We start from the raw sequence: 15245 nt of genomic DNA on the forward strand, positions 1-15245 counted from the left end.
CGATTTACGGTTCGTGATGGTTGGACAGGTCGGCCAGAGTGGACGACGGAATATATTCTGTACAGGTAGTTACCATCCCTGTTCTTATGTGGAGATTATACCGGTAAGACGAGTCTTGTTGAACGACGGCCATATTGGAAATCCGTCTCCTTCACTACAACTAAGCGTTCTACAATCAGCGGCTAAGGAGAAAAGACCAATACACAGAGACGAGACTGAATCCTCTTCATAATCCACTCCTATTGAAGCCTTCCTAAGTGTTTTCTATGATCATTTTCAACTCTATGACATGTTTCTTCGTCTAGGTCTATAAATTCGCAATTTAAGCACCCCCCAAAACCAAAAGACTCTGTATCTTGACCCTCCCAAAGCCCCGCCGACGCAACAGTGCCCGGCCCCGATGAACAGGAAACTCAGCGACAACCAAGACGCTGACACTCCCTGCATCAACCCCAGACTCCTTTAGCAGCTGCAAGACAGCACAAAGCGTCTCGCCCGTGGCAAGGACATCGTCCACCACCACGACCGCGCCACCGCGAGGTATCAAATCGCTTTCCATCTCAAGCTCAAGTCTCCTCTCATCCTTTGGATGGCTAGGCATTGACGAGATCGAAATATGCGATGTTGGCTTTGGCACCGAGACAACGGGCGGAGGAAGTTTGCCTGCCTCGCGGATCAGCGCCAGCGGAACATTAACCAGCTGGGATAAAGCAGCTGCGAAGATCAACCCGCCGACCTGGCAGCATGCGATAATATCGATCGTGGCCCAGTCGCCGGTGAAATGGGATTGCAGGGCCGATGCACATAGGGCTAGTCCGCCTGGGTGCTGGGCTATGTTCAACACGTGGGCGAAATCGATGCCTGGCCTTGGGAAGTTGGGGATGCGGCGGGCCATGCTCGCTAGGCGTTGGAGATCCGGGTGGAAGAAGGGGATGAGGGAGTCTTTGGCGAAGGCCATTGCGGCCTCGGGTCCATCGGTGGCATTGTGGAAGGTGAGACTGGGTTGATAGGCCTCCAGCTTACCGGCAATGTTGCCATTTCCAGCCTTGTCATCTCCAGCTCCATTGTAGCCTCGACGAGCCCGCCGCGTTTCCTCGGCAGTAGTAACTTGAATCTCGAGTAGTCTACTGTCCGAGACCCAGTGGGAGAGAGACGCAACCGGCGCTTCATCCCGCATCCCGGTTATGATTAGGACATCCACTTCCGCTGCGTCGAACGCAACCTTCAGAAAATGGTCCTCCGGCAGTCGAGGGCGATGCCGCACCTGGTTCTGGAAAAATGCAGTCAGTGCCGGCCTATGCTCCTCTTTATAAGCCCGGTCCCGAAGTAGTTTGTTCAAGTCGGCCCCGGTAGCTGTTGCATATTCACGTTTCGTGACATCGCTTATGCTGATTGATCTTGCGCTTATACCCTTCAGCCTAAATGCGGAGACCCAGATGTCCGCGCAATAGTCCTTGCCAACACCACTTTGACCCGTGACTAGAACGATAAGCTTTTGTCTCGGAGATTTCTGGAGCGGAAATGCATAAGCCAACACGTTATGCGGGTCAAACTTGCGCTTGAGGTACGCCAGGCGAGGCAGGCTCGGCCCAAAGGCCCGCGCGGCCAGCGGCGTGTCTCTAGGGTCAGGCCCGAGGTCTGCGCCGTATACCCCGCTGCTCAAGGGCAACAGGTCTCGGGCAACGTTGTAAACCCATTGCACGGCCGCTTGGGCGATCTCGGTTCCGTCCTGGCTGCGCGGCCATACTCCGGTAATCACGCAGGCGAAGTCCCAATCTCGACAGGAAAAAGCAGCAGCATCAGGTGCGGCATCACGGACTGCTTCGCCGCCTTGCAAAAGATGGACGTAAGAGAGCTTTGAGGGAGCGGCATCAACAGCTGCGGTCAGGATGCTAGCGATGCTCGGGTCTGCAATATGTTTTAGGAATACACAGCGCTTGAAGGAGGAGGTCTTGCCGCCGCTGTGCCCGCCGTGCATGCTGGAAATGTACATTTCAGATTCGAACAGGCCGGGACCGTCCACGGCCTTGGAGTCATTTTCAGGGCCCAGGCACCTGAACTCAGGGGCAGTAGTAGGTGTGAGAACGGTTCCGGGGATGGAACATTCAAAGGTGCTGACGCCAAGATGCAGTTGGCCGTTCTCGCAGTATAGATATGCGTCCGCAGAACAATGGCGAGGGAGGCTGCGCGCAACAAAACGATCAAAATCGGAAAGCTTGGTTTGAGCTTCGTGCGTATTGTTGAACGGGAGTACCCAACGCCGAGTCAAGAAGGTCGGAGCCATATGGGTCTTGAAAGTCACACTGATCACTATACCAACGTTCGTCCCGGTGCCTTTGATTGCCCACAGTAAATCGGTTTCGTTGTCCGGGCGTATGGCACCAGCTGGGCAGTGCTGACTGGGCACACGTCCAACACAGAGGACCTGGCTGGTTGCAACGCTGACAACAACAGCGCCAATGATACTATCGCATGCAAGTCCGTAAAGCCTGGCCAGATGCCCGATGCCGCCTTGTAGCCACAGCCCTGCGCCAACGCTCGGTCGCGAGCCCAAGGGTACAGTCACGCCCGCCTCCATGGTCTTGCGGATGATGTCCCCCGTCTTGCACCCGGCTTCCACAACGACCAAGCGACCATCTGACCCAGCGTCTTGTTCTTGTTTGTCTTTCTTAGCCGTGATGATATGTACTCCGTCAAAAGCGCCCATGTCAATCGAGACAACGTTCGGCACCACACAGTGACCGCTGTGGCCTCCGCCAATGACCGTCAGGCTGACCCCGTGCTTCAAAGCCCACCTCACACACTCCTGGACGTGCCGTATCTCCTTCGGCCTCACAATCGCGGCGGGATGGCAGCGGGAAGCCTCCCTATTCTTAATCGCTTTGTCGCCTTCCAGCAATGACACCTTGGAGGTTAGCTCTGGTAGTGCTATGGCATGTTGGGTGAAAGCCACCATAGCCTCAGGAGCACTGAATAAGAGATGACCTGCATGTGTTCCTGTGGCCTCTAGCCGACCCAACGCACGGCACACCTTCCGCCATTCCGCTCGAAGAATCTCATCCACTCCAAAATCTTGCACGGCAAACCCCGCGATGAAACAGGCAAAACTGTCAAGGTCCTCGTCGTTATCAAGCACGCTAACAAGTCCCGTAGGAAAGGAAGCCGTTCGCTGGCACACCAAAGCATCCAGACGCAGGGAGCCAGCGCGATGGAAAACCACCACCATTGCACCCCCAGGCCGCTCAACAAGCATTCCCAACGCCCGCTTGACGAAGCCCGCTTTGGGTTTCATGCCGTACATGCTGTGGCAGAAAAGGATGATGTCGAACCTGTCCTGGCCAATGCCGGTATGTGCTGTATTTCCGTCAAGAACGAACGGGGCGCGGTAGACGTTGACATTTGACGGGCGTTTGGCGCAGGGTAGCACGGCCTCGGCGTCCTCTGAAGATGACAAGAGCGATTTTTCCAGCCTTGCAGCAAACAAGGTATTCGGCTCCAATGCAGCATATTTCGTGATCTTCTGTCGTAAAGTCTGGGATAGATATCCCAGCACGCTCTTCGGACCCGGCCCAATCTCCAACACCGATACACTATCACGCGAGTCGAACAAGGGAGAAAGCAACTCGGCTAGCTGGGGGATAATAAAGTCTCGGTATGTTGTCCATCCTTCGCCTTGTGTTAGGATTTCAAAGCCAGTGCTGTACTGTGTGTCAAATAAAGGCTGCTTTGGGGACGCCGGTGCTATTGCTGTGGCCTTTTTCCTGAGAGCTTGCTTGAGAGTGTCCAGGGACGCCATGATAGTTAAGAAGGGTCTGTGTCAAGAGAGGGAGAAAGGGAGAGTGGTGATGGAGAGGTGGACGTTGACTGCGTAGAGACAAACAGGCGATTGTGGGGTAACACATGACGGTTGGCCTGGCTATGAGATTGCCAGTTAGACTGACCTTGTATGGATAAATGAATAGGAGTTGATGCTGCTCTGCATTGGCTCAGTCATTTCCAACACTGCGCTCAGGTCTGCTTCCAAGTTCTCTTCTACCTGCTGTTTTTACCAAAGCTCAAACCACTATCTATTTATCCAAGACTAGTAATTCTACCTACCGGGGATGATATCGCACACGAACATTCTTTCTTTCCATGCAGGTCACTCCTTGTTAAACCCATACGCCCGATGAATCCCTCGCAGAAAACCAATTGCATCCCCGAATGCCTTTGTCCGCGTTTTAACGTCAATCGCTGCAGAGGGCACTACCCACATATCAAGTATCAGCACCGAGTAAACCAGGGAGAGACAAGAGCAGGAAAGACTTACTCTCCAACCACCCATGGATCTGCCCCGCAAACACCTCCGTCCTCACAACGACCTTCTTCCCATCCGGACACTTACCGGTATCCCGTTCCTCACTCCAGCTCCCACGGGAACGCTCAACCACCCCGTTCTCCAGATTGACCCTTTCTGCCTCGTACTGTAGTCGTTCCGTCATGGTAACTGTTTCGTCATGCAAGATGTCTTTCTCTCCCACAATGAATAGCATATTCTGCGGTAGGGTCCGGATATCCGCTAAGGTGGGATGAAGGAGCGGATTGCTGATATCCCTCGCCCGATTCGGGCCCGCGTACGTATCAAATAGAGGCTGGAGAAAGGAGAGAGGGTCTTTCTCGGGAAATCCCTTGGGTATGGGTTTATCCCAGGGTGGGATGCGGAAGTCGACCTATTCTCGTTACCGAACGTACATTGTGTGTACACGTAGGGGGAGATGAGAAGGGGGAGGAATTGACATACAACCCCATAAAAGACCACGCTCCCTCGAACCGCAACGTCCATGTTCATGCACCCCTGCGAAATACCCAACGCCAGATTCCCGCCGGCAGAGAACCCACTCACCGTGAAACAGGCTGGGTCGGCGTTGAAAAGCTCGACTGCATGGTGCACCAGGTACTCCGCAACATCCTGGACATCCTCATGTGCATCGGGGAAGGTATGCACGGGTGCATACCGATAGGTCGTGGAGACAACAACAGCACCTGCCTCCTGCGCCAGCTGTCGGCAGAACCGGGCGTTTCCTTCGGGTAAGCCGCCGAGGAATGCGCCGCCGTGGATGTTGAGGTGTAGTGGCCTCAATATTGCCTTCCCTGTTCCTGTTTCCTGTGGGGAAGGGGGTTGGGGCGAGGGGAGGTAAACGAGTGCGCGCACGGTGTGGCCCGGGACGCGTTTCAGCGGGATCCGGATCTCGTGGCTATGTGGGAATCTGCGCGCGCGGAGCCATTCGATTGTGTATGTTAGTAGGGAGATGGGCTGCAGGAGGAGGAGGTAAAGGCGGGTGGAGAGGGGGAGGGAGGGGGCGAAGAGGGCGTTGATAGAGATGCGGAGGGCTCGGAGTAGGAACATGTCGAGAGGTTGCGGTGTGGGAGGGTGAGGGGTGGAAGTGGACATCATCTTCTCTATCTATTTATCAATGACTCACATGAGACTGAATACGAGCGCTGCAGCACTTGGAAGCCTTGTCTCCCTCCTTGGCATGCTCAGGGCAGCTTGGCTCAGTCATTTCCAAGACTGCATTCTCTCTCGTCTGCACAACGTTGTGATGTGAGTTCTTGTTCACCTTCGAGTTCCATCAGGCCACTCTTTCTCTGCTTCAAAGGCCGCTTCAAAGGCCTCTTCACCGACGCCCTCGACACCAGCAACGAGCCCGAGCTTGATCTCCTCTATAATATCCCCTGGTCCGCCGTCAAATCACCTCACTTGACATTCAAGCGTTCATGCGGCGACCTCACCGCGCAATCAACACCCGGCCGGATCACTGCACCTCGTCCGCATCACGCCGACTACAAGGTCAACGAGCGGAGAAGGACGCTGGTCGTGCAACGGTGCTCAAAGACCCTCTGCACAGGCGAATCGATTCCGATATCAAGAATCTACCTAGCAAGCTGCGTCAGGTTTCTGAAAGAAAGCTTACGTAGGTAGATCAGATTGACCGTCTCGATATCTCGAGCTCATTCGTCCTCATCCGGACGTTTCTTGACAGCGCCAGTCTACAAATCAAACACCCACCCCGGTGCATCCACAAACTTCGACGCCATCTTCCTCAAGCTCTTATCGGGTAGCTTGAACTCATCCAATATCCCAGACACATCGAATTCACGGTAAACCTCCCCATCAACCAACATCCGAATCACCCGCAGGCGCTCATACACAAGCCTAGCAAAGCCCTCTCTATCTCTTCCAAAATGCAAGAGCACGTCGATCTCATCCGCAAGAAGCTCGGCCAGCCATTCAGGTCGGGTATTGTACTCCGTCAATGGGCGCTCGATCTCGGGGACCCCTCTCCGCGGACCATGGCCCTTGCGGTACCAGTCCCAGTCGCGGTACTCAATCTCTGCAGGTGGGAACTCGCCTCTCTGCAGCTTGGCCTCGCCAGACGTGAAGTTTAGGGTCAGAGTATCGACCTTGATGCCGTGATCAACAATGGGGCAGGGACTGGTATAACTGAACGTCCGCATATTCAACACCTGGCCGTCCGAGCCCTTCTTCTGGCCGACAGGCCCGTATCTCAGGAACCGCTCCAGCAGAGCCAAGAAGTCCCATTCGTAGCGGGAATGCCCGCCGTCGCCGCCTAGGCGCCAGCTGATATTCGGGTGGATGATTGTGCCGAAGAGCCGGACGTCGACATGGAGCTCGGCAATGTGCGTCGTGAGTTGCGGGACGCAAAGCCAGGTTGGGAAGACGTCGTTGTCGTTTTCGACGGTGATGTCAAGATGGTACGTTGCTGATCTGGATTCCTGGAGTGAGAGCATCGCTTTGGTCTCATCGTGGATTGTCTTGGAGGTTAGGAGGAGGGCAAGGCAGTTTGATGGGCTGTGGGTGGAACGGATCTCCTGGTAGGGCCGGGCCCGCCAGGCCATGTACCGCAGATCATTGAAGATCGATCTGTTCTCCTTGGAGGGGTATTCCGGTGCGGGGTAGCTGCTGAAGAGGACGTGCTCGATGACGAGGCTTCGGAGCTCTGGGGGCAACTGGAGGAAGGGGAACATCGTCGAGGATAGGATCCCTTCGTTCCGGTTAAGGTGCGGATTCTTTGACAGGGTTGCTGGGTGGGTTTGCTCAATAAGAAGCGTGGCATGGGTTAAAACCAAGACTTGATAAAGTGCAGGCCTTCATGAAATACCAACCTCGAAAGAGCCGGGGGACTCAACGGGATCACGGCACAGCCTCATCACAGAGTCAAGCTAACGCATAGTCCTTCAAATGACCCACATAGAACAACAGTAGACATTGCTGATTCGCTCGATACTACGGAGTACTTACAGGAACCGTTTGAGTCACAGTCAGGTTAGCAATTACATGCTGCTTGCAATAGACTCCCCAACATAACCCAGTCATGGATGGCTTGGCTGGGGGTTGTTCTCCTGCTGGGCAACCGGCGCGAGCCATATATCGAGTGTGGATCTTGGAGAGCCACGAATGAAGCTCGACCCTATCATGGCCAGGACTTGTTCCAGGAACCCTTCTACTCAGGCAGGCACACGAAGACGGTACAGCGTACTGACAAAGGAACGGTGTCTGTCACTGGAGAGCCTGTGCGCTCGCTGGGCCGACTCGCCGTTGATGGTAGGGTATAGTGAGTGAATTGCGGACTATGCGAAGGATGTTGAGTAGGTAGTATCCCACTCCGCTTGGTTGATGAGACTGCGACTGTCACTTGGGATGGCTTCATCGTTGTTGGCCCTGGTGGACGTTTCGGTCAAAAACGTTAGGCTTTCAACCGCGTAGATAGACAGTTTTCCGGCTGTTTGGTTGGTGTAACGAAACTTCAATTGCGAGACCTGATGAATCAGTCATCAAAGTATTATATAGTGTATTGTATTGTCGTGTTGGAATCTGTTGGTCCACCTTGCGGAAGAGGCGCTTGTGATATCTCCGTTGAAGGGTCCGATGGCGAAGTGCACATACAGTGGTAACTGCGATATCACGAGTTGTCCACAGAGACAACAGCATAGAGAGGTATTCTCACCCCCGGTTCCTGAGCATGTTGGCCACTTCCGTATGGCCGTATCTCTCAGCGACGTCAAGTGGCGACCTATCCTTCCAGTCTGTTATGCTTGAATCAGCACCTTTCTCCACGAGCAACCGCACGAGCTCTACATTCCCCACAGAGGCTGCCAAGTGCAGCGGTGTCCATGAGTCTTCTTTATCGTCCGTGGTGGAGGGGACGTCCACAAACGCGCCCTGACCAAGCAGTAAGCTAGCCACAGCCACATGTCCGCCTTTGATAGCGCAATATAACGCTGTCTGCCCGAAGTAGGACAAGACATGTGCTGAGGCACCATTTGCAAAGAGCAGCGCGACCATATCCTCATGCCCGTACAGTGCAGCCTCTGCAAGGGCGTGGTGCGTAAATGGAGGTGTTCCATTAACATCTGCACCTTTGTTGATGAGTATCTGCGCCACCTCTCTGTGCCCGTAACGCGCAGCCATTACCAGCGGCGGCCAGTAATCTTCTAACCCAAATGGCTGATTTGGCTGTGCCCCTGCATCGAGGAGCAGGCGAAGCGTGGGCACATCGCCGCCTCTTGCCGCAAAGTGTATGACTGTCCTCCCCCATCGGTCTTCTGCATTCACATCAAAGCCCACATCAATGAAGAGTTTTACAACCTCAGTATGCCCGCCTTCAGCAGCGCAATGTAACGCGGACCTGCTATCTGCCATTGTTAAGTGAGTGTCTGCATTTACCAACAGGGGCCCGGACCAAAGCACCTTGGCCGCCTTGTATTGACCAGTCTGGGCGACCCAGTGTAGTGGTGTGCCGTCCCTCCCACCTGCACTGTTGCGGTCTGCTTTGCTACTATCCTCCAGCAGCAGCTTAATCAGGCCTTGCTCAGTGTCTAGTGCTGTGAGATTTAGTGGCGTCCAGGTAACAATGGCATCGGGGGAGATTTCGCGGGCGTCGGCACCATGCTGAACAAGTAGTTGAGATATGGAATTGTATCCCTGCAGCATCGCAAACTGCAGGGGCGTCCAGCCGTCTTTGTCTTTTAGATCAGCATGAGCACCATTACAAAGTAGCAGTTCCACCACTTCCTGCCACCCCATAATAGCTGCGAAGTGCAACGGCGTCCAGCCAATGTACTCATCGTGACTGTTCACCTCTGCACCATGTTGGAGTAGCAGTGCGGCAGCTTGCGCGGAACCGGTCTCCGCTGCATAATGCAATGAGCTCCAGCCAAGACGGTCTTGCGCTTGAGTATTGGCGCCTTTGCGAATAAGCCACTCTGTGACTAAACTGCGCTGGCCCATGAGTGCAAGGTGGAGTGGAGACCATCCATTCTTCGAATTTGCATCTATATCCACTTTGCCTGTCTGCAGTAATAGAGCACAGATACTCTGAGACCCAATTTCAGCAGCAAGATGGAGTGGCGTGAATCTGTCATTATCTTCTGCATTCACATCAGCCCCTTTCTCAATCAATAGTTTGGCAATGCCAGCAGCATCTGCACGGGCCGCGTAATGCAATGGAATCTGCCCTTTGTATCCCCTAGCAGCAAGCAACCCCATTGTCTTATTCACATTGTGGGCTACAGCGAGCAATTGTGAAACTATCCCCGGGTCTCCACGCTCAGCGGCAATGTGTAAGGGGTTCTGGCGCAGCCTGTCCAGTGCATCCAGGTTGGTACTGCTAGCAAGATGGCGGACAGTGTCGCTGTATCCTCTCCAGACCGCGTAATGTAAGGGCGTTCTTTGCGAGACCGGCTCTCTGTCAAGAGGTTGAACTGCATTTAGGAACACCTTAGCATGCTCGTCATCGCCCATCAGCGCAGTCGTCCAGTTGTTTGGCGTGCCAGAGTCTGTGACATGAGGGTTGTTGAAATAGAATTCCCCAATATCGCTTGCAATGTCATCTGCCAAACGATGCGTCTGTAAGTGCTTCCAGTCGTGCTCTGGCTCCGCTGCCTCGTCCGGATTGCCCAGCAAGATCACCTCCATCTTTCGTGCCCCGTTGGAGTCTACACAGACGGCCTCCATTGACATTGGTGGGTGCAAATATACTGCTCCAATATATTTGTAGCAGAGAATCGCTGGACTGTGTCTCTTCACCATGGCTTTGACCAGGAGGGCCCGTTCCACAACAATTCGACCAGGCTCGGCGAGGAGAAGGCACTTCTCGGGATTCAGAAGACATATTTCCATTGTCTTCTTGATCAATGGATGTACCGGACCCCAAACAAAGCGGTCTTTTGGAAGATAATCTGCGGGGACGAGCGTCCAAGTTCCAATCAAGTCCAGTTCCTCCGTGATGCGTAAGGATGCTTTGGCGCCGGCTTCAGGCATGCTGAACAAACTAGTCGGACACCAGCAGGCCTTGGGCATGGTGGCCTTATTGTGGAAAAGGTGTGCGTGTGCCACCTTGCCTATTTTCTTTAGAATTGCCTCATAGATGTCCTGCTGCCAGACATCGTGCTTTGGTGGAATAGGCACAACATCAACCCCCACCAGCAGTCCAGAAACAATCGCCCGGTCCTTCGGCCACGATGTGTACCTGTGTCCCAGTGCAATCAGCAAATCATCCACGGTTGTCACTCCATTCCGGAACGCGCGAATTATTCGGGTCACCTCTCCATGCGGGCCAGATGCTCTTTCCGCATCACGAGCAAGGATCTCCTCGTCAAGGTCCTTAACAATGAGCGGCCGACCACCTTCAACTTGCTGCCCACGAAATATGATCTTCACCCTACGCGATTTTGCAAGTTCCAGCGCAGTCCATGCCCGGCTGAACCACGGCGACATCAGAATAGCAAAACACGCCGCTTCCTCGCACCCGTCCCGCCACTCCCAGTTGCGCAGGAAACAGTCATGCACCAGTGTAATCCGAGCATCCTGATAATTTTTCTGGATCCTCCTAATGGCCTGAGCCCGAGCAGCTTTCTCCCGCGGGATGCAGATCGTATCCCACCACAACCCCTCGCAATGGAAATCCTTTGCAATCCGCTCGAAAAATCTATAAAGACATTTGTTGATTTGACCCTGGGGCCACGCCCCGGCGCCCGTCCCGTCAGACCAGACGTGTGAAATCGCCATGTATGGCCCTCAAGGAGAGCTTTCCCGTTGAGAGCCCATACCGTCGACCTTCCGGCTATTGCGGCCTTTGCGAGAGCCCCTTCCCAGAACAAGCCCTCGAGCCGTCGGCAACTGTCTTCTTCGCCATCGTTTCTCCCGCACTCGTGTCGCTGGCTCACCCCGGTGAAGTCGCGTTGTGAGTGCTCACAGAAATCAACCGTGCATAGCCCATGAGCGTCATGGCGGGGCAGCTGCGTGCCGCTGGGGGGAAGCAGGGCGGGGAGGCTTTCTTTGCCCACTGCCCACACTCGGTTGGGACAGAGCTTGAATTCGATGGTAGCTCTGTTCCAAGCAGCCAGAATACCTTCAGGGTCTGAGATCGTGGTTTCTTTCTTCGTCATTTTCTCTCTGTTGTTGAGACTGTATATCTTCGCGTCCGAGTGGAAGACCAGCTCGTGCTGCTGAGGTTATGACCAGGCAAAGAGTCGTTAGCCAGCCAGCCACAATCGTTACCTCCTTCAATAACAACACGAGGCCCCGCTGCGCAGGATTGGTCAAAACCACAAGCCACGTCGCAGTCAGCTGGTCTAGACAATCCTTGCAACTCTCATCTCATCTTGCCCTAGCCAGTAACTGCGAGCCTGCTTACCTGAAACTGGGAAGGTAACACAGATACTCTGGGCTGAAATACGCTGACAGGAAGAAAAGTAATTCTCTGAGAGCGTATACAGTTGCTGGTACAAACGCTCTGATAATTGGGTCGCTGCGCCTAAATGGTGTAGCACTTTGCGTGCAAGGGCGATTCCACTCAAGATTCCCGAAGCCATGTCAATCATAAAATGAGGATACTAGGCCATCATGATTGAGATAACATCAACCCTCTCCGCTGGTCAGGAATCTTCAATTCCACCTGGAGGGCTTGCGCCGTCTGTTCCATCCGGCTCACGGTGGAGTGTTTATCAAGATCGTTGTCAACCTCATAGCCCTCAAGACCATGGAACAAGACCGCCAGAATAGAAGATTTCCACAACGAAAGCTTCTGTTCTCGGTTGAGCAGGATAGTCAGCAGCAGGAAGAGGATGGACGCAAGGACAAGAGCACCCGGCAAAACAAGCCAGAACCAATCCGCCGACACCATCGTCACTCCATAGCGTGCGTTTCCTGGAACGGTCTCGTTGCTGGCCCGGTCGCAGTGACAGCCTCGGCGACGTTCTGCATCACAGCAGGGAGGTCGAATCTGAGTATTCTCCCGGTTGATGGCATGGGGTACTCAGCTATTCCATTCGCTTGGGCCCAGGTGGTTAAGTTCAGATTCAAGTTGGCTGGTTCGATGGTTTCCAAGGTGCCTAGTGCTTTTTGGACTTTCCAGGCATTAGGCCTTCCCTCCATGGCGAGTTGCGAGGTGAGGTACCGGGATGCTCCCCCATCTTGTGCGCGCGGGTGTGAAGAAATGCAGTTGCTATTGAGGGGGAGCATCGTGCAAGCCCGTAAATAGCATGGAGGACAAAACTGATTCCGTGATGTCAAGAAGGTTCCTGGTGAATGGTCCCAGTACTCAGGTGAGACTGCCTGGCGGGGTCTGGGGAAGGTGTAGCAACGCCCAAAGTTACATACAAGGACAAGGGCAATGTAAAAAAAATTGGGTGAGCAAAAAACATACAACAGCTGGGATTCGCATGTGGTCACCCACCACACTACTAACCAGCCGGCGTGTGGCTTAAGTACGGCTGAGCGGACGGGAAGCCCTGTTCTCCACACCCTGTGGTCGTATGTGCTAGAAGTTGTGAAATCAAATCCTATATAGTACAGCCTTTATTCATTAAACTATGACTTGCCACCAAAGTCCCCAACCTGTGGATGCGGAGTTCAGTCGTGCATCTTCATCCAATCCAAGATCATTAAACTGGATACGAGGCCAAAGCAATTTTTTCTATCAGGTGGCAAATAAACACTGGAAGACTGGAACACAATCCCTTGATTGACCCTCGCGGTCACTAACCTAGGCGCCAGCACGGCTCTCCTTTTACCTACTCTAGCTGCACTTCTCCCCTCACCCGTCTCCGCATCACCACTACTGTAACACCGAGAACAAGCAACGATGGCCAAGTTTCTCTCCGCCGCACAACTCCCACTCACCACCATGGGCAATGATTCCGGTCTCTCGTCCAGCGACAACGATGTCCCCGTCAACCAGGTAACAAGCTTCAATGGAGTCCTGAATCAATTCGTGCACGTTTCGGAGACCGAGACCGGCACTTCGAGTTCCAGCTCCGCGATGCAAGAAACAAAACGCCAGCTCGATACCACAGCCGATCTTGATTCCGATGCGCAGACGATGCCGAAACGAAGAAGGGGAGCTCCGACTCCTACTCTAGCTATGTCAAAAACCACCACAGTCGCAAAGACGACATTGGAATCGCCAGTCCCCCGTCGCCTCACCCGCTCCCAATCCCGCTCAACCACACCCGCTTCGCCCTCAGTGCCATCAATCAGACCAGAACTCGACTCACCCTCACGCTCACCTTCAGCAATAGCCTCAACCCTCCCAAGCACACCCTCGCCCACAAAACGCTCCCGCGGCCGCTCAACCCCACGCAAAGCCACCTCCTCACCCATCTCCCTCCCAGCCTCAAGCTGCCTCCTCCGCGACACAATCCCCGAAAACCTAATCCTCCTCCTCGTGGGCGTGAACCCAGGCATAATGACCGGCACGACGGGCTTCGCCTACGCACACCCATCAAACCTCTTCTGGAAACTCCTGCACGCCTCCGGCATAACCTCCATCCGCCATCCTCCATCCGACACCTACCGCTTGCCTGAGCTCTACAACGTCGGGAACACGAACATCGTCGAGCGACCGACCCGCGACGCAAGCATGCTCAGCAAGGCGGAGATGGACGCCGGCGTGCCCGTGCTAGAGGCGAAAATCGCGGAGAAGAAGCCGGCGGCTGTTTGTCTGGTCGGGAAGAGTATCTGGGAGTCTGTGTGGAGGGCGCGGAAGGGGCGGAATATCAAGAAGGAGGAGTTTCGGTATGGGTGGCAGGATGGGGCGGAGAATATGGGGAGGACTGAGGAGTGGGAGGGGGCGAAGGTGTTTGTGGCTACGACGACGAGCGGGCTTGCGGCGGGGATGTCGTATGCGGAGAAGTTGGCTGTTTGGGAGGAGCTGGGGACGTGGGTTGGCAGTCGGCGAGAAGCTGGACAAGGTCAGGCTCAGGCTCAGGCTCAGGCTGATGCTGATGCTCAAGGTCAACTAAAGACTGAGGCTGAAGCGGAGGCTGTAGTCAAAGCTGAAGGTTCAGGTCCAGCTCCGACTCTGGCACCATGATACTACATTGGCATGTATCCTGCATATTCTGCATTCTTATGCTGACACGGCCACACTCTACATTTACCCATGACTAGAAGACGAAGACTACAATGAACAAACCACGACTGCAAAAGATACTTCCATATCTCAATTCATTTCTGTTGAGTTACCGTAATAATGTAGAATACAAGCCCATGTCATATCCGGCATCATCGCTCCGCTCCATGCGAGTGCGAGTGCCAACAACCATCGTCATCATCGTAAGAGAAACCCGCTATGAGAGTAGTAGTGGGAGGTAATGTGTGTGAAGTAAGAGTAGAGTCGTATGAAACGAATCTAAGGCAGCTGGCCCTGAGGTCCGTTTGAGATGTTGGTGTCGCCGCCGCGTTCCCGTTGCTGCAGAGCAAAACAGTTAGCATCATTCATAATCATCATCGGACTCCTATAAGGGGAAGAAGAAGAACGTACAGTGTACCCCTGCAGTTCACCATGCTCCAGGATCTTCTTCACGCACTCCTCATCGTTGTGCGTGCCGAACTCGTTCTCGAGCGAGGACTTGCTTGCGCCGTCGTAGATGCCTTGGGATCCGTGCCTGGGGACGTGTAATGTTAGCCTCGCTTCACTCCTTTAAACATCTCAAGCGTCCAAGTGGGCGCGGGGTAGTAGTGGGGATGGGCAGCATACTTGTGAGTGACGAAGATCTTCCACCCGTTGACGACGTCAGAGAGAGGGATCGTGGAGTCGTTCTTCCAGTTCTTGAGTGTGGCGGGGTCCTCGACAAAGACGATGAAGTCGTCGGACTTGCCCTTGTAGAAGACCTTGGAGGAAGGGTCGTTGGCGCGCATTGTGATGGGTTGTGAGGTATGTGGGAGAGAGAGTAAAGTT

The 15245-nt window shown here is 54.2% G+C and overlaps 6 protein-coding genes across 6 annotated transcripts; 1 reads left to right on the forward strand and 5 right to left on the reverse strand.

Annotated features, from left to right (window-relative positions):
• Nucleotides 1-322: 322 nt before the first annotated feature.
• DSM5745_09551 (uncharacterized protein) lies at nt 323-3796 on the reverse strand (the record flags this gene model as incomplete). The annotated part of the gene is made up of 1 exon (XM_026751567.1): nt 323-3796. The coding sequence occupies one exon, from the start codon at nt 3794-3796 to the stop codon at nt 323-325; it is 3474 nt and encodes a 1157-aa protein (XP_026599915.1).
• Nucleotides 3797-4141: 345 nt separating this feature from the next.
• Nucleotides 4142-5386, reverse strand: DSM5745_09552 (putative lipase/esterase family protein; the record flags this gene model as incomplete). The annotated part of the gene is made up of 3 exons (XM_026751568.1): nt 4142-4245; nt 4310-4709; nt 4781-5386. The coding sequence occupies 3 exons, from the start codon at nt 5384-5386 to the stop codon at nt 4142-4144; spliced, it is 1110 nt and encodes a 369-aa protein (XP_026599916.1).
• Nucleotides 5387-6030: 644 nt separating this feature from the next.
• Nucleotides 6031-7029, reverse strand: DSM5745_09553 (uncharacterized protein; the record flags this gene model as incomplete). The annotated part of the gene is made up of 1 exon (XM_026751569.1): nt 6031-7029. One exon carries the CDS (start codon nt 7027-7029, stop codon nt 6031-6033), a length of 999 nt encoding a protein of 332 aa, XP_026599917.1.
• A 976-nt stretch (nt 7030-8005) lies between these two features.
• Nucleotides 8006-11451, reverse strand: DSM5745_09554 (ankyrin repeat domain-containing protein; the record flags this gene model as incomplete). The annotated part of the gene is made up of 2 exons (XM_026751570.1): nt 8006-10981; nt 11017-11451. The coding sequence occupies 2 exons, from the start codon at nt 11449-11451 to the stop codon at nt 8006-8008; spliced, it is 3411 nt and encodes a 1136-aa protein (XP_026599918.1).
• A 1697-nt stretch (nt 11452-13148) lies between these two features.
• On the forward strand, nt 13149-14378 carry DSM5745_09555 (uncharacterized protein; the record flags this gene model as incomplete). The annotated part of the gene is made up of 1 exon (XM_026751571.1): nt 13149-14378. The coding sequence occupies one exon, from the start codon at nt 13149-13151 to the stop codon at nt 14376-14378; it is 1230 nt and encodes a 409-aa protein (XP_026599919.1).
• Nucleotides 14379-14696: 318 nt separating this feature from the next.
• DSM5745_09556 (SBDS family protein) lies at nt 14697-15205 on the reverse strand (the record flags this gene model as incomplete). The annotated part of the gene is made up of 3 exons (XM_026751572.1): nt 14697-14756; nt 14829-14952; nt 15045-15205. 3 exons carry the CDS (start codon nt 15203-15205, stop codon nt 14697-14699), a joined length of 345 nt encoding a protein of 114 aa, XP_026599920.1.
• Nucleotides 15206-15245: the final 40 nt, after the last annotated feature.

This window comes from Aspergillus mulundensis (assembly GCF_003369625.1).
Source record: "Aspergillus mulundensis strain DSM 5745 chromosome Unknown scaffold_12, whole genome shotgun sequence".
Taxonomy (NCBI): Eukaryota; Fungi; Ascomycota; class Eurotiomycetes; order Eurotiales; family Aspergillaceae; genus Aspergillus; species Aspergillus mulundensis.